This window comes from Bos indicus, chromosome 21 (assembly GCF_029378745.1).
Source record: "Bos indicus isolate NIAB-ARS_2022 breed Sahiwal x Tharparkar chromosome 21, NIAB-ARS_B.indTharparkar_mat_pri_1.0, whole genome shotgun sequence".
Classification (NCBI taxonomy): domain Eukaryota; kingdom Metazoa; phylum Chordata; class Mammalia; order Artiodactyla; family Bovidae; genus Bos; species Bos indicus.
In genome coordinates this window covers 34827809-34854479 of record NC_091780.1, presented here as the reverse complement: position 1 = coordinate 34854479, position 26671 = coordinate 34827809, and the positions used below count along the sequence as shown (strand labels likewise).

The 26671-nt window shown below is 57.4% G+C and overlaps 1 protein-coding gene across 1 annotated transcript; it reads left to right on the top strand.

The window, feature by feature from the left end:
• The first annotated feature begins 403 nt into the window (after positions 1 to 403).
• On the top strand, positions 404 to 24870 carry LOXL1 (lysyl oxidase like 1). The gene is made up of 7 exons (XM_070775395.1): positions 404 to 1896; positions 15992 to 16100; positions 19201 to 19338; positions 19767 to 19923; positions 20519 to 20614; positions 22355 to 22470; positions 24530 to 24870. Exons 1-7 carry the CDS (start codon positions 741 to 743, stop codon positions 24534 to 24536), a joined length of 1779 nt encoding a protein of 592 aa, XP_070631496.1. The 5' UTR covers positions 404 to 740; the 3' UTR covers positions 24537 to 24870.
• The last annotated feature ends 1801 nt before the right edge of the window (positions 24871 to 26671 follow it).

The window sequence follows — 26671 nt, the reverse complement described above, 5'->3', positions numbered from 1 at the left end:
GAAGTCTCAGTACTGCTTTGGAGACTAGCAGCCCAGGTGTCCTGGGCAGAGGCTGGAGTGGACAAGAGTCAGGGGCTCATTAAAGCCTAGATAAGAAACCAGGATGCTGGGACCAAAGCAAAAAGAAACGGCCAGAGTGGTGCTGACACCTCTGCCCTGTTATGCCTGCCAGGACCCCACTCACCAGACCTGAGTCCCCAGAGGCCTCCTTCCTACTCCCTATTTCATTCCCTTGCTCAGAGGCAGGTCTGCGGCTTGGCTGGGAGCTCCAGGGACTGAGGGAGCGAGCGCAGCAGCTGTGGGACAGACCACATAGCTAAAACCCGGCGGGCCATAGGGCCCCGCGGAGGAGGCCCCAGCAGGCGGACCAGGCTGCCCGAAAAGCCTCCCGAAGCTCCCAGCCTGTTGCTTATTCATTCAGAGTGGGAAAGCGCCAGCCCAGCGCGGCCAGCCACAGCCGGGCTGGCCATGTAAGGCCCCCAGGCGGCCCTGCCTGCCCGGTGCCCTACAGAGAGCCTCGTGCAGCCCTGGGCACCGCCCCTGCCCTGCCCTGACCCCCTTGGCCTCGAAATGCTGTCATCGGAGGAGCCGTCCCGCTCGGGACAAGGCCAGGATGGACAAAGCTAGAGCTGGGGCGGGAAAGGAGCCGTCCTGTCCTCGAGGCCGTGGGAAGAGAAGCACGCACGGGGGGCCACTCCTGAGAGCCTCTCGGTCCACCAGGCCTCAGCAGAGGGGCCACCATGGCTCTGGCCCTAACTGGCTGGCAGCTGGTGTGGGGCGCCTGCGTCTGCGTCCTGGTGCACGGGCAGCAGGCGCCGCCAGGGCAGGGCTCGGACCCGGGCCGTTGGCGGCAGCTGATCCAGTGGGAGAACAACGGGCAGGTGTACAGCCTGCTCAACTCGGGCGCGGAGTACGTGCCGCCGGGGCCTCAGGGCTCCGAGGCTAATTCCCGGGTGCTGCTGGCGGGCGCGCCCCAGGCCCCTCCGCGGCGCAGCCAGGGGGGCCTCCGGCGTCGGCAGGCCCCGTCCCTGCCCCTGCCCGGGCGCGTCGGCTCGGACACCGTGCGCGGCCAGGCGCGGCACCCCTTCGGCTTCGGCCAGGTGCCCGACAACTGGCGCGAGGTGGCCGTCGGGGACAGCACGGGCATGGCCCGGGCCCGCACCTCCGTCTCCCAGCAACGGCACGGGGGCTCCGCCTCCTCGGTCTCGGCCTCTGCCTCTGCCTTCGCCAGCACCTACCGCCAGCCGTCCTCCTTCCCGCAGCAGCAGTTCCCCTACCCGCAGGCGCCCTTCGTCAGCCAGTACGAGACGTACGACCCCTCGACGCGGACCTACGACCAGGGCTACGTGTACTACCGCAGCGCGAGCGGCGGCCTGGGCGCGGCGGCCGTGGCCTCGGCTGGGGTCGTCTACCCCTTCCAGCCGCGGGCGCGCTACGAGGAGTACGGAGGTGGCGGCGGCGAGGAGCAGCCCGAGTACCCGCCGCAGGGCTTCTATCCGGCCGCCCCGGAGAGGCCATACGCGCCGCAGCCCGCCGACGGCCTGGACCGGCGCTACTCGCACAGCCTGTACCACGAGGGCACCGCGGGCCTCGAGCCGGCCTACCCCGACCCGGGCCCCGACGCTGCGCAGCCCAACGGCGGCGGGGGCGGCGGCACGTACGGCGGCGGCGGGGGCGACCCCCGCCTCGGCTGGTACCCACCCTATGGCAACATGCCGCCCGAGGCCTACAGCCCGCCGCGGGTCGTGGAGCCGCAGCCCCCCTTCCGCGTGCTGGAGCCTCCCTACCTGCCGGTGCGCAGCTCCGACGCGCCCCCGCCGGGCTCCGAGCGCAACGGCGCGCAGCAGGGCCGCCTGAGCGTGGGCAGCGTGTACCGGCCCAACCAGAACGGTCGAGGTGAGTCCGTCCAGGCGCCCGGGGCTTCGTCCATCCTTTACAGAATGCCTCCCCCGCCTGCTAAGTCAAGACCCCCACCCTGGCCCCCATCGGCAGCCCAAGTGCTTCCCAGGCCTTCGCCACCGTCCACACATCCCCATGGCGCCAGGATTTGGCCAGGCAGGCCAAGGCTCTGACCTGGGGGGTAGGGGACGGAGGGGCTGGATAGGCTTTGGAAAGAGACGCTTGGGTCATCTGAGGACACATAAAGGAGCCCCTCTCCCCGCCTCTCCCTTGTTCCCACTGGGGCACGTCCTCCCCTCTTGGAGGTGCCCCTCTGCCAGCCTCACAGGGTGAAACACGGAGCATCCGGGTTAGAAAGGCCTCGGGAACACCTCCGGAGGTGTGACAAGTTCCCGGTCACTGGGCATAGGTGGGCTTGGCGTGAACGAACAAGAGGTTAGAAGAGACGGTCTGGCCTGACAGGAGAGCAGATTGGACCTCCCGGGGTTCCTTCGCGGGACACTGCCAGGCCCGGACTAGAGAGGCACTGGCCTGGGCACCAGAAAACTTAGTAATCTACTTAAGTAATATTTCAGTGCATTTTTAGATCAAAAGTCATGCCAAAAAAAGATGAACAAAATATCAAATTTTGAAATAGAATCAGTAATGGTGCCATGCCAAACTGTATTCAAGCCAGGGAAAAACTGAAAATTAGCAATAGCAATCTGTCTTTATATGAAATTTTGATATTTTCTTCATCAGATTTCTTTTTTTTGCAGTACTGCTGATTTTTTTAAAATATTGCCTCAAATATTACTTCCCTTAGTTACTGAGATCTTAGATGCCCTCTTAAGTTTTGCACCCCAGGCTGGGATGCAAAAGTCCCTGGAGGCAGTTGTGGACAGGGATGGGGGGGAGGTTGAAGATATGACCTAGTCTCGGGAAAGCTGTCTGCACACTGGAAGAGGCGGCCTTCCTTCTTCAGATGAGCAGCTCCACACATGCTCTTCTAAGGCAGGCTACCTTGGCTAGGGCCCATGAGTGGTCTGGCCAGGGCTGAACGGCCATTGACCTAACCTCTGCCCTCCTAGAACTCCCTTTCCTGCTTCTGTCTCTGCAAGTCTGCAGTCAGCTCTGGTCAAGGTTTTCCATTCAAACTCCAATGTGTGTGCATTCCACGTCAGCCTTGCCTCTTTCAGGTTGCAATTAATATTCCTGATTCTTTACTTCTGCTTCTCTGCTCCACACCAGGGTGGCTGTGCCAGGCCCACCAGGTGAGGGCTAAGCCCTGAGGGGCTTAGGGACACAGATACTGCATCTCCAGCCTTTGTTCCTCTGCCTCTGTCCACATGGGGATGCATCCTTGTCTCCAGCCATACTGACCTTGGGTGAGAGGCTGCTGCTGGGTTGCAGGGGTGGGGACTCTTGTCTCTCTGTGGGCTGCTGGAGCCCAAGGCTAGGGGAGGGACGTGTCCCCAATGGTAGTACTCGCTCCCTCACATTCAGGGGCTTCCCGGGTGGTAGTAGTGGTAAAGAACCTGCCTGCCAATGCAGTAGACGTAAGAGATGCGGGTTCAGTCCTTGGGTCGGGAAGGTCCCCTGGAGGAGGGCATGGCAACCCACTCCAGTATTCTTGCCTGGAGAATCCCATGGACACAGAGCCTGGTGGGCTACAGTCCATAGCGTTGCAGAGTCAGACACGACTAAATCGACTTAGCTTCAGCTCTCCCTCACATTCAAAGCATAGCCTTCAACTTGGGATGCTGAATCCCACTTTGAGAACCTTCAGGTGCTCCAGACAGGAGCTAGAGGGAGGGCCCTTCTATGATGTGATGAAGGATTTCTCGGCCTCACCTGCATCTGATTCTCAGCAGGACTCGCAGCAGGCCTGCAGTGGTGTGTGGTACCACCCTGCATCAGCCCCTGCTAGAGCTCCGTGGAGGAGAGCACGTTTTATCTATAGGCTAAACTGTTGTGGTGAATTTTCTTCGAATGCAAGACCGCGGAGTGGGGCTCAGCCAGAAGCGCTCCACCTCTGGGCGGAGGAGAAAACCCAGGCCTCAAATAGCAGTACTGGCAGAGCCAGGCCTTGGACTCATCGTCTGTGCCCCGAGCCAGTGGCTTTTTCTAAGGCCCTTCTGTGGCTTGTTAGATCTTAAGGTTCAGAGGGAGACTGACCAGGGCAAGGCTGTGTCTGGAGTGGAGGTGCTTGGTGCTCAGGAGGGCCTCTGGCCATTGCCCCTGATCCCCAGTGTTCATTTGAGATTAAAGACAATTCTGCCCTGAAGGAGATGCCAAGCTGAATCCAGGCCCTGCCCTGAGGGAGGCATAGAGGAGGGGGCATCTCAGGGCTGTGATCAGGCAGGCATTGGGCGGGTGGGGAGAGGGTGGTGGTGTAGGGGAGCCAGAGGAGGGGCCTCCCCAGTCAGGGACTAGGAACCAGGGAGGACTTCTAGGAGGAGTAGGTACCCAAGTATTGCTGCAAGTTGTCAGCACCCTCCAGGTGCCCCTTCCCTAATCCTGGAGGGGATGGTGTGTGGGTGGGGGATACAGGCAAAATCCGGGCTCACAGAGAGGCCAGAGAGGGAGCAGTACCTTCTCCCCCATCATTTGTTCCCCTTCCCACCCTGCTAGGCTGGGACCATGGAAAATCCCGGCTCGGGGAAGGCCAAGCTTTGTGCTTGAGATCAGACCCCCAGGCCTGGTGTGGGAGTCCAGGGCGGATTCTCCGAGGCTGACCTCATTCCTCCTGGCCGCACACCCAGGGGTCTGAGGCTGGGCGCTGGCAGCCCGCGCGTGTACGGGCGTGGACATGTCCTCACAATACCAAACACATGTGCGCACCGCCCACGGCCTCCACGTTTGGGCGGTTTCCAAGCGCCTGTCCGGAGCCTGGTTTCTTCCTTGGGTGCCTGTACCCGCTTCCCTCCCACCCTGGAGGGGGGACCCAAGGGTTCCTGCAATACCATTGTCTCTGAAACATGTAGCTGGACGGAAGGCAAGGAAACAGGGGCCCAGGTCACATACCTGGCCTGACTGTCCCAGCAAATCCAGGCAGAGGCCTGGGGATGGGCTGCCTGCTTCCCAGGCCCTGCTGAGACCCCTGAGCTGTGCCCCTCCCTCTCCCACGGCCAGGCTGTCTCCTCCTAGCCTCCTTGTCCCTGTTCCTGCCTCCCCACAGCCTCAGCTCCTCTGATCTGCTGATATTTGTGCGGACTAAGATGACTCCAGGCCCTGGAAAACCATGCCTCTTCTCCCAGGGCTCCCCCTTACACCCCTGGCCTGTTTCACTGGTTCTGGCCACCCTGTGAAAATAAGGTGGAGCAGCTGCCCTGGGAGGATGGCCAGTTGGAGGGCATCCTCCCAGGGCACCTCTGATGGCTGTGCCAGCCCTGCCTGGCACGGTTCCTCCAGCTCTATCCTCACACAGCCAGTTGGAGCTGTGACTGCCCCCTCCCTGGTTTCTTCCAGTCCGTCCTACATGTGAGGTAGATACACCCTTGCATTGCTGACCACATTACTCTCCTGCTCAATGAGGTTCTGGGGCTCCCAAGGCCTTCAGGACAGAATCACAAATGCCTTAGCCTATCGCTCCAGAACCTGAGGCACCTCCTCCCGTCCCCTCCTTCTCCATCTCTCAGGCCTCCACAGCCCCCAGGGATGGTCTGGGCCTAGATATTTCTAGGGTCCGCTCCTCTCCATCCAGCCTCCTGCGCCCAACAGTCCAGATGGGACCCCTTAGTCCCTGAGAGCAGCCTAGGCTCCCTGCTGCCTGCCCTTCTCCCCACCAGGACCTGCCTGCCTGACTCAGGTCACGCACCCACCTCCACAAGGCTTGAAGGAGATGCAAGGGCAGACAGAGCAGGCCTCCACCCAGCAAGCATCCGGAGTCAGAGCCCCCCGGCAGGAATGATGATCACAACTCCAACCATTTGCAGAGGAGCACCTGCTGAGCTTAGTGGCCTCGATGTGCAATTTCATTCACCCCACAGCCTCCTAGAGAGGTGGGGATTACAGGCCAGTGGTGCAGATGAGAAAATTGAGACCCGGGAAGGTCTCACAGCTGGATGCGGCAGAGCCAAGACTTCACACTGAGCCTGTCATGTCTTCATGACTCTGAGAGGACCCCACCCTCAAGCCACCTGTGAGCCAGGCCCCAGTTCTCCCAGCCACGTCCAGGGGGAATAATTCTGCTAGCATATGTTGGACACTTTATATTTATACATCACCTCTCTTTATTCCCATAGCAACCCCACCAGCCAGATGCTGATAATCCATCCCATTTCATAGATAAGGTGGTGGGTTCACTTGCTGATTATCATATGACCTGTTAGTAGTGAAACCAGAATTTGGGTCTGTATGACTCCCCATCCTGGGTTCTTAACCCCCACGCATTATTTTTTTCCTAAATCTTCATGTATGGAGGCTTACCTCTCACATCCATTTGGTCATTTAGCAGATACTTGACTCCTACTGTGTTCTGGGCAGTGAGCACTGGTTGTGACAAAGTGAGATGAAACAGAATGTGCACAGATTTAGAAGCAAAGAACACCTTCCCAGTGTGGTGTTAGCATGAAGCCCTATCATTTCCACTCCAGACTCCAGAATATTTAACAAGCACATGGACAGCACCTGACACTGTTCTTGGAAATTTACAGTTAGAGTCGTTTAATCCTCCTAACAGGCTTCCCAGGTGGCACTAGTAGTAAAGAATCCACCTGCCAATGCAGGAGACGTAAGAGACGTGGGTTCGATCCCTGGGTCAGGAAGATCCCCTGGCGTAGGAAATGGCAACTCACTCCAGTGTTCTCACCTGGAGAATTCCATGGACAGAGGAGGCTGGCGGGCTACAGTCCACGGGGTTGCAAAGAGTAGGACACGACTAAGCACACATACCATCCTCATAACAACCTTTGTTGTTACTATTACTCCCATTTTGCAGATGAGGAAACTGAGGCCCTCGGAGGTTAAGCAACTTGCCCATGACTGCTTCAACTGGTGACTGGTGGAGGCAGAATCGCAGCTCAGCACTCCTTCTTCCTTCCCTGAAGTTGTCCCAAGTTGCTCCTTTAGAAAGAAATGGAGTCTCAGGCCTAGGAAGTTGGAGTAAAGGGTCAGACAGCTATGGAGACAGAGGGGCCTGGGTCCTCTCGCTGCTCCCCTGTTTGGCAATCGGAGGTCACTGGTGTCAGAACAAACAAGTTGTGTCGGGGACAGCCTCCTTGCAGGCAGACTTCCTGTCTCCTCTCATATCTGCCAGTTGAGGGCCACAACCTCTCCCCCTGCTCTCAAACTGGACTGTCCCTGCAGGAAGAGACAGCTCCTGTTTTAAATAATTATAATTGCAACTGATATTACTGAACCCTTAATGTGTATCAAGGACTTCCCTGGTGGCTAGGACAATAAAGAATCCTCCTGCAATGCAAGAGACCCAGGTTCGATCCCTGGGTGGGGAAGATCCCCTGGAAGAGGGCATGGCAACCCACTCCAGTATTCTTGCCTGGAGAATCCCATGCACAGAGGAGCCTGGCGGGCTACAGTCCATGGGGTCACAAAAAAGTCAGACACGAATGAAGCGACTGAGCACCCACAGTATGCCCCAGACACTATGCCAAGCATTTTATTTTTGTTTCTTCCTTTAGTCCTCCCGGCAAGCTTGTGAGGTATTATCACCCCCATTTTACAAAGGAGGCAGCTGAGGCTAGAGAAGTTCGGTAACTCATCCAGGGTCCCAGAATTCATCAGCAGCCAAGCTCAGATCCAGGCTGACTCCCCTCACCAAACCTCATCCTCCCCTTCTGCTCCTGCCCCTCAAGGAAGGGTATGTCTCCACCTTCATTGTTTCTCTCAGATCTAAACCCCATTAAGACACACAAAGTTGGATTTTTTTGCCTTGAGTTCACAGGCCCCACAGAGCTTGTTGGGGTGGTGGCCCAGCAGGGCGCTTCAGGCCCTATAAGTGCCAGTCTGCTGCCACACTTGGCTGGGGCAGGGGGGTTGGTGTTCTGGCCTTTGGCCCCCTCTCCTCCTCTCTTCCACTCTAGGTGCTCCCATCTCAATGCCCTCTCACCTCCGAAGGGGCATTTCACCTCCAAAGGGGCACTTCTCCCCAGTAGTCCCAGCCCAAGTCCACGCGACTCCTGTCCAAGCCAAGAACACATGGAAAACTCCCCAGGGCAGTGGCTGGAAAGGCAGGAGAGGAAGGGCGGGGGAGGAGCCGGTGGCCGGCCCCAGCAGCCCACACCTGCTTCCAATTCTGTGCCCGGCATTCCTGCGGAGCAGCAGCCCGCTCGGGAGGGAGGGAGGCCGGAAGGAGAGGCTGCTCCCATCCCTCCCCTTCCCCAACCTAACAGCCTCCTCCCCACAGGCGGCTGGAGCCAGAGGGCCTTGCTGTCTGGGTTCTGGAGTGCAGGGCCAGGCTGCACCTGGGTCCCTCTCCCCCTTACTGATGGGCACCCAGAAACCGGGCATCTCAGCATCACCTGAAAATGGAGCAAGGGCATCAGGACACCAGAGCAGGAAGGTGCCCAGAGGGGGAAGTCGAGGCCTGAGGAGCGTCAGCCACCCGAGTCTCAGGAGACAAGCCGCCCTTCCTCCCTGTCGTGGGCTGATGGGAACCATGGTTTTCCAGCCCCAAAGCTAATCCTTTCTGAAAAGAAAGGGCTTTTGGAGTCAGTCCTAGCCTCTACGTGATAACGAAGGCTGTGCTCCCGTAGGTAGTGCCAGCAGACCCTTTGTGGGATACCAGTGTTTGTCCTCAGGCTCGCTGAGGGCATGCAGGTGCCAGGCCCCGAGCTGGGGTACAGGGAACTCAGGGGCACCCTGAACCCATCCCTGTTCTCGCCGGGGCCTTAACCCCGGCAGGCAGGATGCCATGGTCCAGGTCCACTTCCTTCTCTTGCCAACTCGCCAGCTCTCAGAACACTCCGTGCACAGACCTGGGCCACAGCGGGGTGGCAGCAGACAGGTGGTGGAAGAGGGAAGAGGGAGGGGCACCGGGCGGTGGCAGAGGAGGGCTAACAAGGTAGGCCTTGGGACCTCAAGACTGTACCCCGATGAAGGGGGGGTGTGCGTGTGCCTGCACAGCAAGGAATTCCAGGGCAAGGGCACTATGGGATCAGAGATCAGTGGCAGAAAAGGTCAGTTGTGCTAGGAGCTGCCTCCTGCTCCTTGGGGTTAAGAAATCTGGAAGGCCAGGTTAAGGCCAGACCACAGAAGGCTGGCTGAGGAGAGCAGATACCATCTCGAGGAAATGCAGCCATTCCACAAATATTCATGGAGTGCCTTTCTCTGTGCTGGTCTAGCGCTGGGTATTCATGAGTTTAAGAAAAGAGACAAAGTCCCTGTCCTTGTAGATCTTGTATCTTCATGGGTGAACATGATAAGTAAATAATAGAAGGTGGTAAGTACTGTGGAGAAAGCAGAGAGAAATCAGGGAGCTCTGAAGTGTTGGGAGAGCTTGCAAAGGCGTCAGGGTGGGCTTCATGAAGGTGACTTTTGAGCAAAGAGTCAAGTAAGTGAGCCAAGCAGCTATCTGCCAGTAGAGCATTCCAGACAGAAGAGCCAGCCAGTGCAAAGGCCCTGAGGCAGGAATTCCCTGAGCTTTCAGGTGTGTTCCAGCGTGGTGGGAACAGCACAGCATGGGTGTGGGGGCCTTATAGGAGACAGGTAAGAGAGGTAACGGGGTCCAGACCATGGAGGTCCTGTAGGCTACTGTGAGGACTTTGACTCTCCACTCATGGGGGAGCCACTGCTGCTGCTGCTGCTAAGTCGCTTCAGTCGTGTCCGACTCTGTGCGACCCCATAGACCGAAGCCCACTAGGCTTCTCTGTCCCTGGGATTCTCCAGGCAAGAACACTGGAGTGGGTTGCCATTTCCCTCTTCAATGCATGAAAGTGAAAAGTGAAAGTGAAGTCGCTTAGTCGTGCCCGACTCTTAGCGACCCCATGGACCCTACCAGGCTTCTCCGTCCGTGGGATTTTCCAGGCAAGAGTACTGGAGTGGGGTGCCATTGCCTTCTCCGGGGGGAGCCACTACAGTGACATTTAAGCCGGGTCTCTTTCTGCTATGCTGGGAGTGGACTGTGTGGAGGCAGACAGCAGGAGTTTGAGAGGAGGCTGGTACAGAGATCGAAGCTGAGGTATCAGCAGCCGAGCCAGGGGGATAACAACGAGGTGGGGGGCAGTCAGTTTCAGCATATATTTTGGAGATAGAGCCAATGAGCTTTTCCTGATGAATTGGATGTGGGGTGTAAGAGAAAGAGAGGGGTCGGGCATGATAGAAAAGGGCTATGTCCTGTGCAGCTGAAAGGGTGAAGTCACCATAAGCTGAGATGGGCAGTTTTGTAAGAAAGATAAAAAGTTCAGGTCACTGAGAAGGGTCTGAGGGGCAGCAAGGGAACCTAGGAGACCACGGGATCTGTAGAGCCTTCTAGAGGTGGGGGCAGGGCACTAGGCAGGGCCTGCAAGAGGGGAACCGTGGGTGGGAGGGTGGGCATGCTCACACTGGGAAGAGTGTGAGTGATGGAGGGGTGTGAGGAGGCAGCAGGAGGCAGAGGTAGCTCACCTCCCTGGCGGCCTCCTCCAGCTCTGCCCCGGCTATTTCTGGGTGGTTTGCTCAATTGAACAAACACTTACCCTCCTCTGGGTCTGCAGCTGTCACCCAGAGTAGCGAGGCCATCGCTGCCCTTGGACTGCCTCTCCCCGTCTGGTGGGGGCAGCAGTCTGTAGGTGATGGGGAGCCACCAAAGGTTCTGGGCTAGGCTCAGTGACCATCCTAGCTCCTTTGCCTGGACTGTATTGCCCTTCACGGTGGGCCACAGTGGATCCTGCAGAACCTTGCCTGCCTTCTGGTCACCCAGGTGTGGCACCGACAGTTTAATGTCCTGATTATTAGACGATCATTTCCTAGGACCCAGAGCTGCCAGCTCCCGCCCCCGAGGCCCTCCCGGCCCATCCTTATTCCAGGCCATGCTCTCTGAGCTTCCTGCTCTCCCCACCGAGGGGCTGCTCTGGAGTCAGGCCACTCGGGCCAAAACATCCCTCTCTCTACATATTTCACAACCCACTGACCGGTTCCTGCCGGACATTGTTTATCCTCCAGCTCCAGGCTCGAGAGATTAGGGCTCTTTGGCATTCCATTTGCCTTCAGCTGCTTCGTGTGAGCAGGAGGCTGGGGAGAAGGATTTCAAAGGAGACGAGGTTTATGGAACTCACAGGAAAGAGGAAGCCAAGAGGAAAACAGGTGAGGTGTAGGCACGCGGAGGGAATGTAACCTCAGACCCTCCGCTCTGGGCGGCCGCCAGGAACCGCTGAGCAGGAGGGAACAGATTCCTTCTAAAGCAGGAAGGATTTAGGTCAGACGGTGGGAGAATTTCCTGGCAGCTAGAGTATTGTCTGCAGAGGTTGTGAGAGGTCCTGGGCTCTTGCCCAAAGCTGGGGAATGGCCTGAATAGCTCCTGAAAAATATTTTAATCTCCAAGTGTTTATGGAGCCATCAAACCTGCTCTCACGGGACGGTTACTCTAATCTCCCCGTCATCCACATGGGGAAACTGAGCCTAAAGAAGGGCCGGGACCTGGAACATGAGGCGCAGGGCGAGATGGCAGATATCGCCTGCTGGACTCTCTCCCACCAGAAGGCCCCAGCTGTGTCCTGCCAGGGAGCAGGAAGACAGTCCTCAGCCTTCCACAGGCTGGTGTGGGGGCCAGCCGGCAGCTCCAGGCCCAGCCCAGGTGAGGCGGGAGGACATCAGACCCCCAAGAGGCAGTGTGCAGGGGCCCTGGGTCCCACTGAGAGGAAGCCCCAGAGGCAGAGCAGGAATGCTGAGTGGTGGCGCTTGGCCCCCACTCTGTGTCCTCCCAGCCCTGGAGGGTTTAATGGGGCCCCCGAGGCTGAGGGACTTCCTCCAGACCAGAGGCTGCCTGCAGAGTGGCCTTGGGACTGGTTCACTCACACCCAGCCCCTCCCCAGCCGAGCAGCCTAGCTTCAGTCATCCCCAGGGCCCTTGCCCTCTGACTCAGTGTCCTCCCAACCCTAGTCCAAAGTGTGCAGCCTGACCCCGTGTGGCCAGCACACTGTCTCTGGGGAAGAGTGTTCACCGGGGGTCAGCCCCAGGCTCCCAGCCCTCAGTCCGTGTTAATGGAAGCAGTGAGGCATAGACAGGGGCCAGACCCACCCAGGGCCTCACAAAAGGCCTGTGACAGAAGGGTAAGAAGCCAGGCTCCTGCCTACCCCCTGGGCAAGGACGGCAGGCCGCTGAAGGTGACCAGGCCTCCCTGGGTAGCCTGAGCATGCCCATCGCCCAGCCTTTGAGGGGGCAACCCCATCCCCAGGAGACTGGCTAGATCGGGCATGGAGGGTATAAACTGTGGAATCGTACTCACAATGACAAGCAATGAACGACATATCTTAAAAGTTAATATTGACCGGAAGTCAAGAAATGGAATGAGACCCATAAGACAATATCATTCATATACCTCACGGATACATAGCCACTTCCAATTTTATACAGAGACACAGACGTTCAAAGACATGTCTAAGGGTCAGGGTAAGGATGAAAAGTTAAAAAAACGTAATTATGAGAATGGCCTTGCACAAACCAGTGATAATGGTTGCTCTGAAATGATAATTCATTTCTCTGCATTTATAAAAGTTCTCTGCGTTTATAAAAACAAGTGTCTCCAGAAAAACTTCCCACTACACTACTTTATAATGTCTCCAGTGTGAGGTCCACAAGCTGGCTGACTACATACATTCTGCATAAGACATCCCAGCCCCGGCCCCCCCACAAAATTACATCCCATGACTGATGGTTCTCCCTGCCTTCTGATGACCTGATGACCAGGATCTTCCTTTTAAAATGCACATTTCTTGGGATGGTAGGGAAGAGAGGTGAGCACAGGTCTTGTTGGAACTGAACTTTAACCAACATTGGCCACTCTGTCTGGAGGGCCTGGATGTGCCTCCACAAGCCAGAGGTAACAAACCGGCACCCCTACCCCTACATCCACAAGTGCCCACTCAAGCTTTCCCTCAGCCCCCTTCCAACACCACACAGCCCACCCACACACCCAGGCCCCTGTGGAGAGGCTGAAGCCCAAGCCTGCAGGCCTGGCTGCTGATGGAATGCCTCCTGGGAGAGCAGCAGAGAAGGAGGCATTGTTCTCCCTGGGAAAACATACCAGCTGAGGGAGGGGGCCTGCTGTTCCCAGAGACCTCAGTGGGGGATTTTAAGGGGGGTTGAGGGGACCCAGCCTAGACTCTGTCATTTCCAGTAGCTTACCCCATGGCAGTGAAGGTGGGGAGTCACAGGACCCCCGCGCTGGTCAGAGATGCAGAACAAAGAACATAAAATAATGATCAGGGTGATTCCATTTAAGTTCTAGAAAAGGCGTAACCAATCTAAAGTGATTAAAAAGCAGATCAGTGGTTACCTGGGGAGGAGGGAGGGAGGATTTACCGAGAAGGGCCAGGGAGGAGCTTTGAGGAATGATGGGAACAGACCACAGCAGGACTGTGGTGGCTCTAACACCCTGTGTCCATTTGTCAAAGCTTATCAAACTGTATGCCTAAAATCTGTGCATTTGACTGTGTAAATTGTAACTTTAAAAAAATCGTCTTTATACAAAGAAGAAATAACACGTAAGGTCCTAGAAGGAGAGGTTGGGACCTGGAAGCTCTTCCTGGGGCTTCCTTGACTTGCTGTGTGACTGTGGGCAAATTCATTGCCGTCTCTGAGCCTGCTTCCCTCCAGCACCACTGTGTGCCGTGGTTTCCTAAGGGAGACAGGCTGAGGAGCACGCTTGTGGATGAGTGGAACAGTAAAGTGTGAAGCCACAGATCAGTAAAGAAGCTTGCCTGACAGAGACTGAGAGCGTAACAGTCAGCCCTGAAGCATGCTGAGGGGGTGAGTGGGGCGTGAGCCCTGCCCTCAGGGAGTACAGACTGGAGGGGAGCAGACACAGGTGACTATGATGAAATCTAGTAGTGAGGCAGAAGTGTGAGCAGCTTGGAATGTCACTGCCAATCAGAGAAGCCTTCCTGGAGCAGGAGGCACCTGCCTGAACCTGAGGTTCCTCAACAGTAAGAGGAAAAGGGTCATCTTTGGCTCAGCCTAGGACCAGGAGCAAGCTTCAGTGTGTGGCCAGGATCAGAATCCAGTATGTGATCAGAGTCAAGGCGCAGTCAGAGGCCGGGAGCACACCCGCCCCGAGTACCCGCAGCCTCTTAGCTGGCTCTTTCAGCTTCTCTGGACTGAGAGGAAGGGTCGGGCCAGAAAGCTTTGTAGAGTCATCTGTACAGTGTTTATTGAAACCGAGCCTGGAGTGGGGGTGGCAGGCTGCCTCGTGCCAAATGTGGGTCTCATGCAGCTTCAGGCCCAGCTGACCCACCACCACATGTTGCTGAGGGAAAGGCTCTTTGATAATGGGAAGGGAGCCATTCCTGGCCATTCACCCCCTTCTCCCCCACCCACAAGCTTCTATGGACCAGAGAGTGAGAAACAGCTTGATTCGGAGGTGGCCCTTGCTTTCAGGGCCTGACGCTCCCTGGGGAAATGACTGCAAGCATTCCTAGGGGCTTGAGTAACGGGGCCGAGGCTGGCCAAGACAGCCCCCATCAGCCAGGAGCCACCTCATCCTCACCCACCCTTGTGCTCCGTGCTTCCTCTTCATTCCTAGCAGGTGAGATCACACTGGCTGCTCCCGCCTGAGGCCTGGGCCCCAGGCAGGCAGGGGTGAGGTCTGGGAGCCCCAGAGATGAATTTGTGAGGGGTGACAGGCAGGCAGAAACCTCTGGGAAAAGCTCAGAAGCCAGTGTCCCCCTCTTCTGACTCGTCTTCTGGACCTGCAAGCTGACAAGAGGATTTTGGCAGCAAGAAGAAGGGGCTAGAAGCCTGTCCGTATGACTCAAGCCCCCTCACTGTGCCTGCCCCCCAAAAAACAGAGGGCTTGAAAGAAGCTAAGAAGAGCTTACAGCTTCATTTTATCATTTATCTGCCAGAAGCCCGGCAGCATGAGAGAGGAGGGGACATGGAGACCCAAGCCCATTCCCCTTTAAGCTGGTGGCTGAGCTGGGATGGAACCCAGGGCTCTGGAGGCCCCCCAGCCACCTCCAACCCTACCCCTTCCACATACCCAACATCAAGATCTTTCCTTCTTTATTCCGGGTGGCTAGGGTCTGGACACCTGAGTTCAGCTTCTGCTTAGTCCTAATAACTTACTGGGATGAAGTTATGTACGGGATGGGGAGCAGAGTGGACAGACCCTTGGCTGCAGCCTGACCGGAGGAACAAGTGATCCAGGGACTGGACCAGGCTCCAGACTTCCCCTGGGCACTGGGCCCCAGGCCCTCCTCAGACTGGAGGCCAGAGGCTGCAGACGGGAAGGTGTGGTCCACTCTGGGGGCCAATGACAGGATGAAAGGAATCCTGAGCGAGGCGGGCTGGGCGCCCAAGCCGAGAATCCTGCCCTGTCAGCAGCCTGCTCCGGGGACGTGTTTTCTTGTGAGCCCCTCCCTTCCTGGCCACCCTCACTTTCGCCAACCGCCACTCACCTGGCTCTGCCCAGGAGCCTCTGGTACCCGCTGAGGGCTGGAAGCCTAGGGTTCGCTCTTGGCAGTTCACGAAGAATGCCAGCTGCAGGGGAGAGACGAGCAGAGAGTGTCTGGGGGCTGGTGCCCTGGGAAATAAGGATACCAATGGGAGTGTCTGAGTCAGGAAATTGCTTGGTTCATTCGATCCTGCCCACAGGCCCTTGTTCATGCTATGCCCCCTGCCGAGAGCACTCTTTTGTCTTCTCCAGTTCTCCAAATCCACCCCCCAAGTCTCCCAGGAGGCTCAGTGATCCCCACAGCATGGAGTTCCAGAGGTTAGCCCCTACTCCCTGACGTCCCTGACCCCACACCCGAGCCTAGAGAGAATGATTCATGTCACACACCTCGCTTACACACATACTGGGAGGCTTCCAAGAGGAAGTGACAGCCAGTGTAGAGAACTGAGAACGACCAAGGACATTTGGGGTTGGGGAGGTCTCTGAGCTGTAAATTTAACTCTGGTCCTCCTCAATGCCAAGCTATTGCTCCCTCCTCTCTCTCCTTCCCACTCCTCACTCCAGGTCTCCCTGACTTGGTCCCAGACCCCAACTACGTGCAAGCGTCCACTTACGTCCAGAGAGCCCACCTGTACTCCCTGCGCTGTGCTGCGGAGGAGAAGTGCCTGGCCAGGTAAGGAGATGACGTGTGGACAGTCACTGGGAGTCACCCAGAACCTGCCTGCAGGCTGCACCACCCTGGCCTTCTCATTGGTGAGCCTTGTCTGCCCCCAGGGTTTCAGGTGGGGAAGGGAATGGGGAGATCCAGCTTTTATGTATACATCACCCTGCAAGGAACTTAATGACATTTCATCTTCACACCCGCTAGTGATAAAGAACCTGCCTGCCAATGCAAGAGACATAAGAGATAAGGGTTCTATCCCTGGGTGGGGAAGATCCCCTGGAGAAGGAAATGGCAACTCACTCCAGTATTCTTGCCTGGAGAATCCCTTGGACAGAGGAGCCTGATGGGCTACAGTCCATGGGGTTGCAGAGTCAGACACGACTGAGCAATTTAGCACGCCACTTCACATCAGTAACTGAGGAGCAGTGAGAAGAACTGAAACCCTCAGATCTGAACTGCGTCATGAGAAGGTTCCAGGAAAGTCTTCTAGCTGCCGTCAGGACAGAGGGCAGGATTGTGGAGCCATCTCCACAGAGGACAGGTGGAGGCTGGCCAGAAGGGGCCAAGGGCACAGGCAGCAGTGAGGCCTCCATCGCGTGTTGCCCCCAAGAGCGGGGAAGGCCATCAGCACTGGAGCCCAGGAGGCCAGCACAGGGACTCTCCATTACACCTGGGTAATTCTGCCTCTCGCAGAGCTTGCTTCTCAGTTTGACGGCGAATGTTCTGGTCAAATATGTATGCGTTGAGGACATCTCCCCGCGCCAAAACAACTAGTTAAAGATTACATTGACTTACTTCTTTTGTTTACATCTCTCTATGTTGAAAGCACCTTAATTATTTGCTTTCTTAAAGCAGTTGAACTCTTGTTTCACTTTCGAGTATCTGGGAAGTGCTTGGGGATCTCACTGATCAGCATTTTCTCACTGATGGAAAATGTGAGAAATTTTCATTCTCTGCCTCTCATTCACTGCCATTCAGAGTAGCTGACCGCAGACCGTTATCTGTCTGTAGCAGGATGAGGGTGCTTGCAGTGAATGTCACTCAATTCACCACTTCCTTCATCGAGAAAGTCTTGCTTCAAAAAAAGAAGTATCAGCTGAACTAGTGTGATCAGTGATGTAGCTGATTTACATGTTGGTGGAAGTTCCTTATCTCCTTACAGACTGGCCACAGACAGTGTGAGAGCTGGCAGAGGTCCAGGGACCACATGTGAGTCCCCTCAGCGGGCCTGCCCACTCAGGTCTTGTACCTGGGAACAGAGCATCATAGTACTGCTCTTACTACAGTGGCTTCAGAGAATAGGAATTCAGTCTCCATGGCTGTCCGTTGAGGCTGAGTTTTGAAGAGTCTTGAGTCAAAAACCAAACTGTTACTCCATCTTCATGGAACATCCCGTGTGCTCACACCTGGGCCCCCAGGGGGGCTGGGGAGGAGGCGACCAGGGCTCTGTCCAAGGGCTCTTTTGATCTAGCTGGAGAACCTTGGTAGCCGCTCACCCAGATCCAAGCGACAGGGAGTGGAGGAGAGCTGGAAGGGGTGGTTGGCAGGCTGGAGCTGCGCGAGGCCAGAGGAGGGGGCGGTTGGCAGGGGCTGAGGCATCCGCGGAGGCTGGCTGTGGGATTCAGACCTAGAAAATGCAGCAGGACCAGCGCCCTGGAGCGGCAGGGCCTGCAGAGATGGCCGAAATCGCGGCCGCAGACCAGTGCCAGCCCACAGACGGCAGGCGGGCCTCAGACGAGGGAAGGGACTTGCGCCAAGCCTCACTGCGGGCTTGTGGCCAAGCTAGGCCTAGAACCCAGACCCTAATGGGTTCCCACGGTGTGCCGAGCCCAACAGAAGGGCAGGATTTAGCTGAACAGAGGGAAGGAGGATGTTCTGTTCCAGCGCAGACAGAGACAAATTCCAAGCCTCCCTCAGACAAGGCCAAGGGACTTACGTCCTGGCAGACAGAAGCCTGCAGCGCCTGGTGTCCAGACATCTTCTCACAGAGAGCTAATCCCCATGACTGGCCATCTCCTGCCTCTGGCCTCAGGGCCCAACCCTTAATGATTGCTAGGGAAGTGCCCCTGAGGCTGGCCAAGACAGCTGTCCGCAGTCAGCTGAAGGGGGGACGCCTGCAGTCAGCCCTTTTTCCTACCTACGGGGGGTGTGGACATGTCCCCTCACTGCCGCCCCCCCCAGCTTTCTCTCTTTTCCCTTCCCTCCTCACAAGGCCCATCTCAGTTGGCAACCGGGGGACAGCAAGTGAATTGTGAGCAGGCAGTTTGCAACCAGTGCTCCCTCAAACAGGTCAAGTAGCTGGCCCTGAAGCCACACAATCAGGGAGAGGTGGCCTACTCACACAGGCCCAGCTCGGGGTGTGTGTGGTATCAGGGTGTGTTGGAGGCAGTGCTGTTAGATCTCCCAGGCAGTTAATATCCCCGTAAGTGGGGCAATCCCAGCAGACTTCTTGGAGGAGGGGACCTGAGTTGGGGCTAAGAGGCTGGTTGGGTTCTGGGTCAAGTGAACAGAACAGACAAAAGTACAGTGAACGAGTTAAGTCTGTTTGGGAAACAGTATTTGAAGCTAGAACCCAGGGTGTAGGGGGAAGGGAGAAGTCAGAATCTTTTGGACAAGGCTGTTTTTAAAAAAGCCCTCCAAAGATTTTGATGTGCCCCCACGCTCAGTTGTGTCTTACTCTTTGCACCCCATAGACTGTAGCCCACCAGGCTCCTCTGTCCATGGGATTCTCCAGGCAAGAATACTGGAGTGGGTAGCCATTCCCTTCTCCAGGGCATCTTCCCAACCCAGGGATCAAACCCAGGTCTCCGGCATTACAGGCAGATTCTTTACCATCTGAGCCACCACACTCAGGGACTGTCCCCAACTGAGAGTCATAAGCAGGCATCAGGGATCCTCAGAGGGTCATTATCAGGCCCTGCTTTAGAGCATCCCCACCAGCAGCTTCCAGCCACATGGCAGAGGGGAGAGGGCGGCCAGCAGAGAGGAGCGGAGGCCTGAGCCTTGGCTGCAACGCAGGGGTCAGCTGTGAGAACCTTCAGGGACAAGACGGCCCGCGCGGGGTGTCTCTGGCTGGTACCTAAGCCCCGTCTCCCACCTGTCCCCACAGCACAGCCTACGCCCCTGAGGCCACCGACTACGACGTGCGCGTGCTGCTGCGTTTCCCCCAGCGTGTGAAGAACCAGGGCACAGCGGACTTCCTCCCGAACCGGCCACGGCATACCTGGGAGTGGCACAGCTGCCACCAGTGAGCAGCCGCCCTGCTTCTGGGCCCGGACCCTGAGCCCCACGAGCACTCTGGCAGGGGCGGTGCTGGGGGGGATGGGGGGCCCATGAGGTGTTTTCTGCCAAGAATCCATCACTGGGACAAGGACTTTTCAGCGGAGCCTTAGCAAAAGCTGGGCTGGAAGATGGGACATAGAAGGATCGTCCTGGATAGGAGATGGAAGCGTCTAGAATGCAGGGCATCGCCCAAGGGAGGAACCCAGGGAGGAGTGAGGGGTCCTGAGGAGGTGCCCTCCTGGGGTGCCTGGCTCGGTGGGGACACCAGAGATGCTGCCTGTGGGACACAGGGGCCCAGGCTGGTCAGGAGGCAGGGTCACCCAGGCCGTCTCGGGAGGGAGCGGGCTGGGCAGGGCCGACTAGGCCCTCTCTCCCGCTCCTCTCCCGCCCCAGGCACTACCACAGCATGGATGAGTTCAGCCACTACGACCTGCTGGACGCAGCCACGGGCAAGAAGGTGGCCGAGGGCCACAAGGCCAGCTTCTGCCTGGAGGACAGCACCTGCGACTTCGGCAACCTCAAGCGCTACGCCTGCACCTCGCACACCCAGGTCAGGTCAGGTCGGGCTGCAGAGGCGGGGCCGGGCTCCGGGGGCGGGGCAGAGCTGCCTGGAGACGGCAGGCTGGGTCACCCTGAAGACAGGCTGGTGCCGAGGCTCCTGGCCACTCGGCTCCTCCAGAGTGCGGGTCTTCTCGCCAGTCCTGAGGCCACCACAGGGCTCCTCGGGGCCTACCCTGCACCTCCATTTCCAGGGGTGTCCACTCATGGAAGGAAAAGGAACATTCCAAGGAGTCCGGATGGCTTAATGTTCCATTTGCCTAGCTGGGCCCCCAAATCCATCTTTATCGAGAGTGTCCATCTATCCTGCCTATCTCTCTCTGTCCATTCATCCATGCATCTCTCCCAGGCATTCCCCCACCTTCATTTCACCCCTCCTTCTGGCTATTACATCTCTCATTGCTCCGGTCCATCTGCCCAGTGAGCCTAGTACAAGGCAGAGCCATGCTGAGCAGCTACTCAGGGCAGGGAGGGCAGGGTCAGGACAAAGCACAGAGGAAGGAGGCCCCAGGCTGCTGAAGTGGGCATGGGGTGGCTCTCTGAGGAGTGCACAGCACCCCAACCTCTGCTCCTGTCCCCTCTCCTAGGGCCTGAGCCCAGGCTGCTATGACACATACAACGCAGACATCGATTGCCAGTGGATTGACATCACCGACGTACAGCCCGGGAACTACATCCTCAAGGTAGGGCCCCCTGGAGGCACTCCTCCAGCCTGATGTCCTCACCCCTGACATAAGCTGCACATTCTGGTGTACACCCTCTGGGTGTTAGATCTCACAGGCAGTCACGAGCACTCTAAATGGGGCAATCACGGTAGACTTCCTGCAGGAGGGGACCTGAGTTGGGTCTAGGAGGCTGGGTGGATTCTGGGTCAAGTGAACAGAATGAAAGAGTTAAGTCTGTGTGGGAAGCAGTATTTGAAGCTGGAACCCAGGGTGTAGGGGAAAGGGGAGGCCAGTATCTCCAGACTAAGGCTCCTCCTTCACACTCCTGTTGCTCTGCAACCAATGATGTCCCCTGAGGTCTGCACTTCGCATCTGAAGGTCTTAGTCTCAAGCAGACACAGCCTCTTCCCATAAAAAATGCCCAGGAAACTTCAGCCCAGGTGTGGTAATGCCGGAGGAGGGGGTGACTCTCCTCCCTAAGTGACAGAGGACTTGGAGAGCCTTCTGGGAGAGGACACTGCCTTTCCCTGAGACACAGACAGGACCCCCTGCAAAGCCAAGGGCTTTATCCCCTCTGGCCTGAACCCCTCCTCCACGTCCGATCATCCCAATGCCCCTTGGTTGGGGGCACAAGTAGAAAAGCACGTCAGGGACACAGAACCCAGCATGGTGCCTCCATGCAGGCTGGGCAGGTCATCACAGCCTCACCTGGGGAAGCCAAATCTTAGCCTCTTTCTTGCAGGTGCAAAGCCAGGGTGGGGCTCACGCTACTGGGCTCCTTGGGCTCTTCTCCACTCTGGAGTAAAATAAGAGCAGAGAAGGTGGGCCTGGAAAGCAGCTTTAACCTGCACAGAGATGGGCTGCTAGGCGGCTGCCTTCAGAACCCAGCAACCCAGAAGCTGTTGGTTGCAGCCCTGTCCCGAGCACCTCTCACTGGGCTTGGTGAGGCCTCTGCTCAGCCTCACCCAGGGGCCAGCATTGTTCAGGGTATCTTTTTTCTTCCCTCATTCATCCACTCAACAGACTCACACAAAAGCTCTTCTGAGTTCTAGGTTCCAACGATTCGTGACATGTAATGCCCAGTTCCTGCCTCTAAGAAATGTAACTTAAAGACAACATCACTGCATCTCTTCTTAAATGCTCTGCAGATAAGGCTGGGTGTGGCCTAACTCGATGAAGCCCTCCCCTGTCAGGCCAACATTTTAAAGACTTCCTCGTGTCCCAGCAGCTCCTCTTCAGCCAGGTTATGCTTGGCTCATCATCTCAGTTGAGTGTCAGGTGCCTTGGGCTCCAGGCCAGGAGATGCCACCTGGCATCAGGTAGGCCATCAGTGGATCATCTAGATGGGCACACGTGGTGAAAGGGTGCGGGCTTCGTAGTCAGGGAGACCAGGCCTGGGATCCCTGCCCAGCCCCTCACTCGCTGCTGGGTTCCCTGGGCGGTGGCTCTGGACGCCCTGTGCCGGGCCCCCTGTCCTGAGCTCTGACTGAGGAAGCCTCCTGTCTTCCAAGAAGGGTGATCTGATGGTGCTTTCTTTGACTGTGAGCTGTCTCTCCCTTCTCTGTCTGTGTCTCAGCCTCTTCTCCCGTCTCTGCATTGGTGCGTCTCTTGGTCTGGCGTGGTCTGTCTCCGTTGCCCTGTCTCCCTCTCTTCTGTCTCCTCTGTGTCTGCCTGTCTGCCTCTCCACCTTCCTTGGCGACCAGGTGAAGCACAGCCCCCTGATCAGACCCCTTTCCATCTGTTCCCTCCCTTCTTCAGGTGCATGTGAACCCAAAGTACATCGTTTTGGAGTCTGACTTCACCAACAATGTCGTGAGATGCAACATCCATTATACAGGTCGCTACGTTTCTACAACAAACTGCAAAATTGTCCAGTAAGTGTTCGGCCGCCCCACTCGAGGAGCAGGCAGGGCCACCTGAAACACGGAGGATACCTGCCCTGTGGGTCACCTTGATGGCCACACACGGCTGCAGCTGGACCAGCCCACAAGCTGGGCAGGAGGAGGCTCGTCTGTGCCCACCCCAAGCCCAGTGCTCAGGATGGGGGTGGCGCTCAGGCTGCAGGCGCTGATCTGGGGCGTGGCCCCCCATCTCTCAACTGGAGACTAGCAGGGGGCGTCGAGGAGGTGCAGGGCTCTGCAGGCCTTGCTCTGTGACTCCCTCACTCTGACCTCAGGCAGCTCACCTCACCTCTCTGATCTTTTCTCTTCAGCACTTCCCACGCAGGCTTGTGAGGCGGATTGAAAGGCCTGACAGATGTCTCTGCGTATTCCAGAACCCTTACACTGGTGCTCAGTGAATGGCAGCTATGTGAGCCTTAGGGTCCCTGTAAGGTGGATTGAATGAAGCAGTCCCAGATTAGAAGGGATTCTGGCTAGAGTCACTTCCAATCGGTCATCAGCCCCTGGGCCCCCTGGTGGAGGGAGCTGATGAACTCTGCACCCGGGCCTTTGGCACATGACTCCTCAGCTGCCCGGGCTGGCTGTCCTCAGCCTCTCTCCTGATTCCTCACGTGAAGTACTTTGCAGAGGGACTGCCTGCTTACAAACTCAATAAGAAATTCAGTTGCCTTCTGTGTGAATTTTAAATGCTTGATCAGGTCAAAGCAATTCCCTTCCATTTAAAAACTAAAGAAAAAAAGAGTAGTCTTCTAGAGCTGTAGTCCATCACCTAGGGGACAGCTGGCAGGGATTCTGAGGCCCAGAGAAGCACTTTTCCCCAAACATGCCTGCTTATTAATGGTTCACAGATATGAGAGGCTTAGCCTGTCACCAGCGTCAGGGCTTAGCGTGTGACCAGGATTGGGGCTCAGTGTGTGACCAGGATTAAGGCTCAGCATGTGACCAGGGTCAGGGCTTGGTATGTGGTGCTCCGTGTGTGTTTACAGATAGCCGCTTCACCCTTGGCTGCTACCACTAAGCTAACTGTTCACAGCCCCCCACCGCACTGTGAGAAAAGTAGCCTCTGGTTCAATTCAGAGATTCTGTTCCTCATTAGTGGAATTAGATCAGAATTATCCAGGTCACGGAGTGACCTGGGAACGACTGACTCCTGCTCCATCCCTAGCCCTTTGGCAGGCCTGGATTTCCAGCACCTTCTTGCTCCTCAGGGCTTGTCTCTTTCAGCCATTAAAATTCCAGGGATCACCTAAACAGTAGAGGTTTTCTGGGAAGCAGTTGAGGGAAGGAGTAGCAGGGGCGGGCGGGAGAGAGGCAGGAGCCATACAAGAGGAAAGAGGGCTGAGGGGGGAGCAAGGGAGGCAGGGAGCCCACACGCCCTCTTGTCGCTCCTGCTGCTGGGGAGGGAGCATCCAAACAGCCCCCTGTTTTCCGGAGGCACCCTGAGCTGGGCCCCTCAGCAGGGTGGACAGAGCAGCTGCCCACACCCTCTCCAGCTCCCCCGGGGCCCTGCGGGCACCGGGAATGCCGAGGCCCTTCCTTCCGAGCCCTTTACATAAGTGCTTGGAGAGGCTCAGGTCTCATTAGCGCGTCTCCGCAACCCTGACCGCAGGCAGGCGGCTGGGCCAGCGCACAGGAAGCTGGACGGAGCCTTCCCAGAAAGGCCACGGGACTGACGCCTGTGGGTTTCAATCATGTTTCTGAAGAGGAAAAAGGAGGCCTTTTTTTCTCCCCCCCAAAAGTACTGAGTTAGAAGAAGTAAGAAAGTATTTCCAGACAGTAGCTAATGGCCTAGAAAACAGTCTGGAGCTCAGGGCATGGGGCAGTGTGCTGCCATGACCATGCCCTGGGTGGGAGCCCATGAAACCCCTCTTCTTAGAGCTGGGGGTGCAAGGCCCCTTTCCCTGAGCCCCGATGACTGAGGGGAGTGGAGGGGAAGCGCTCAGCTGGGGAGGTGGTGGGGGCCTGGCTGACAGTCGAATGAGGTCTCCCTGCCCCTCAGCCTGCCACTGACCTGCTCTCTTTCTTTCCTTAGATCCTGATCCTGGGGAGGTGTATACAGCCGGCCCACCTCCCCACCTTCCAAAGCAGGCCCTGCTCCCCAGGCAGCCTCCCACCAGGACGAGCCCGGCCGGAGGGGCCCAGCCCCCACTCACAGGCAGGGGCAGCTGGACGCGCGGGAGCATCCTTCCCTGCCCGCCTCAGGGAGCGAACGGGGGCCGAAACCACAGGGACTCCGGATGCCAGGCCCCACTGTGTACTTAACTCTCCCCTACCACGTTATTTTGTTGGTTGTTGGTTTTTGTTTTTTATATTTTGGCCATACCACAGAGTAAGATTGCCCAGGCCTGGGCTGAATAAAACAAGGTTTTTCTACTCTGTGGTTTTCTGCATGTGGCCTGCCGGCCGGGATGACCAGAGCTAGGTTGGGCTCAGGGGACACGCTTGGGATCCATCCTTGGCAGCAGAATGTGGAAAGGGCAGCCACCACCTTGTCAGGACCACAGCTTGACCGAGAGGGCCTCGAGCCCCCGGTGGAAGCCCCATAGTGTCTCTCGGCACCAAGCCCTCTGCGTGGGGAGAGGCCCACGACACACTGGGGGAGGGGCCCCCGGCATCTCATCCTCCACCACCACCCACCCCCCCTTGCTCTCAAACAGTCACCCCCTCCACCAGCCACCTGCCCCCTTCTCGCATATTGAGCGCCTACTGAATGCCCAGCCTATGGTGGAACAGAGTGCACATTAGAGTCAGAGACAGTTCCTGCTCACAGGGGCTGGAGGGGGTGCACCCCCCAACATGAAAACATTCCCTACCTAGTGAGACAGCCTCTGGGGGCAGTGGTGGAGCCCAGGAAGGGAAGGGAGAAGAGCTTACTTGGCAGAGGCTGGTGGAGGCGGTGGCCCGTTCGCTCCTGTCCTGGCAGCAGTACCCTGAGCTTCTGGACCCCAGATCCGGGCCGGAAGGAGCAGAGGAAGGCACTTCCCCTGCTCGTCTCCTCCCACAAGCCCTTGGAACACCTTTGCACCCACACCTGCCAGCTCCCTTCCTTCCCAGGGCAGTGACAGTAATGACAAAGGGAAAGAAACTTGGCCCAAGAACCCGGGCTGGGAGTTTCAGGGCCAGTTCTCCTGCCCACCGGCTGTGTGACTTTGGGCAAGGCCTGCAACACCTCTGGGCCTCAGTTTCCCCGTCAGTAAAATGGGAATGCTCTCCTGCCTGGCCCACATGTGGCATGGAGAGCCCGTGAGCTACTCCTGCAGGTCAGCCGCAGGGTGTTAGGCCACGTCCAGGTCCTTGTGGTCTCTCCCACCTGCTGCACTCAGAGTCCTCCAAGGAGAAGGGGGTGCCCCCTTCTGGCTCTCACACTGGTCATGCCTCAGGACCCCCGGAGCAGGTAGGCGCTCCAACAGGGTGGAGAGGGCCGTCTTCCTGGAGCCATGCTGTGCTTCCAGAAGGCCCTGGCCCCAGCCCACTGGAGCCCTTGAGCCATTCACCAGCCCAGGCAGAGGACAAGTGGAACGTGGCTACAGCCCCTCTCGCCTTCCCTCACTAAGTCTTGCTAGGGTTCGACTCTTTCCCGACTCGGGGGGAGGGCTGTGGCCCTGCCGCTCTCCATCTGGAGCTGGATGGCAGGACTGAGAGGGGGTGCAGGCAGAAGCCTGCCTTCCAGGGGTCCCGTTCTGCCACAGCCTGTACCCCTGTGTGCCTCCAAGACTCTGTCCTGACTCCAGCCCCACCGCTCTCCTTCCTAGGTGCCCCCCAGGAGGGCAAGGAGAGTTCAGACAAGGTCACCAAATTCCAGACTGTCAGAAGGTCCCAAGAGGTAGAGTCAAGAGTCCCCAGTTGCCACGTCAGAAAGCTGAAGCCTAGAGGAGCCTGTCTGAGGCCACAGGCTTCAGCCGATGCTCAAGGGAGGCTCCTAGGGAGGCCCAGTGCTCCTGGGGAACGGGGACTGGGGGACTAGAGGGTGAGGATGAGCAAGACTGCGGCAGGAGGAGCAGAAGGGGAGGAGGCGCAAACCACCTTCAAGCCTGAACCAAAAAAAGGTTATTCCTTGGAAGCCGCCTTCCAAGAAAACAGTGTGGGGCTTGCTGGGTGGTAAGGGGCTGGGTGCCAAACAGGTTCCCTCTTGGTCCATGGCAATGCCTGTGTGCCAAGCCCCTCCTCTCTGCGT

Bases quoted from the DNA above. Each gene is read 5' to 3' on its own strand.
- LOXL1 (XM_070775395.1), top strand. From the start codon at position 741: ATGGCTCTGGCCCTAACTGGCTGGCAGCTGGTGTGGGGCGCCTGCGTC. The intron at 19,924-20,518 runs GTCAGGTCAGGT...CCCCTCTCCTAG, and splicing joins CCTGCACCTCGCACACCCAG to GGCCTGAGCCCAGGCTGCTA. The intron at 20,615-22,354 runs GTAGGGCCCCCT...TCCCTTCTTCAG, and splicing joins CCGGGAACTACATCCTCAAG to GTGCATGTGAACCCAAAGTA.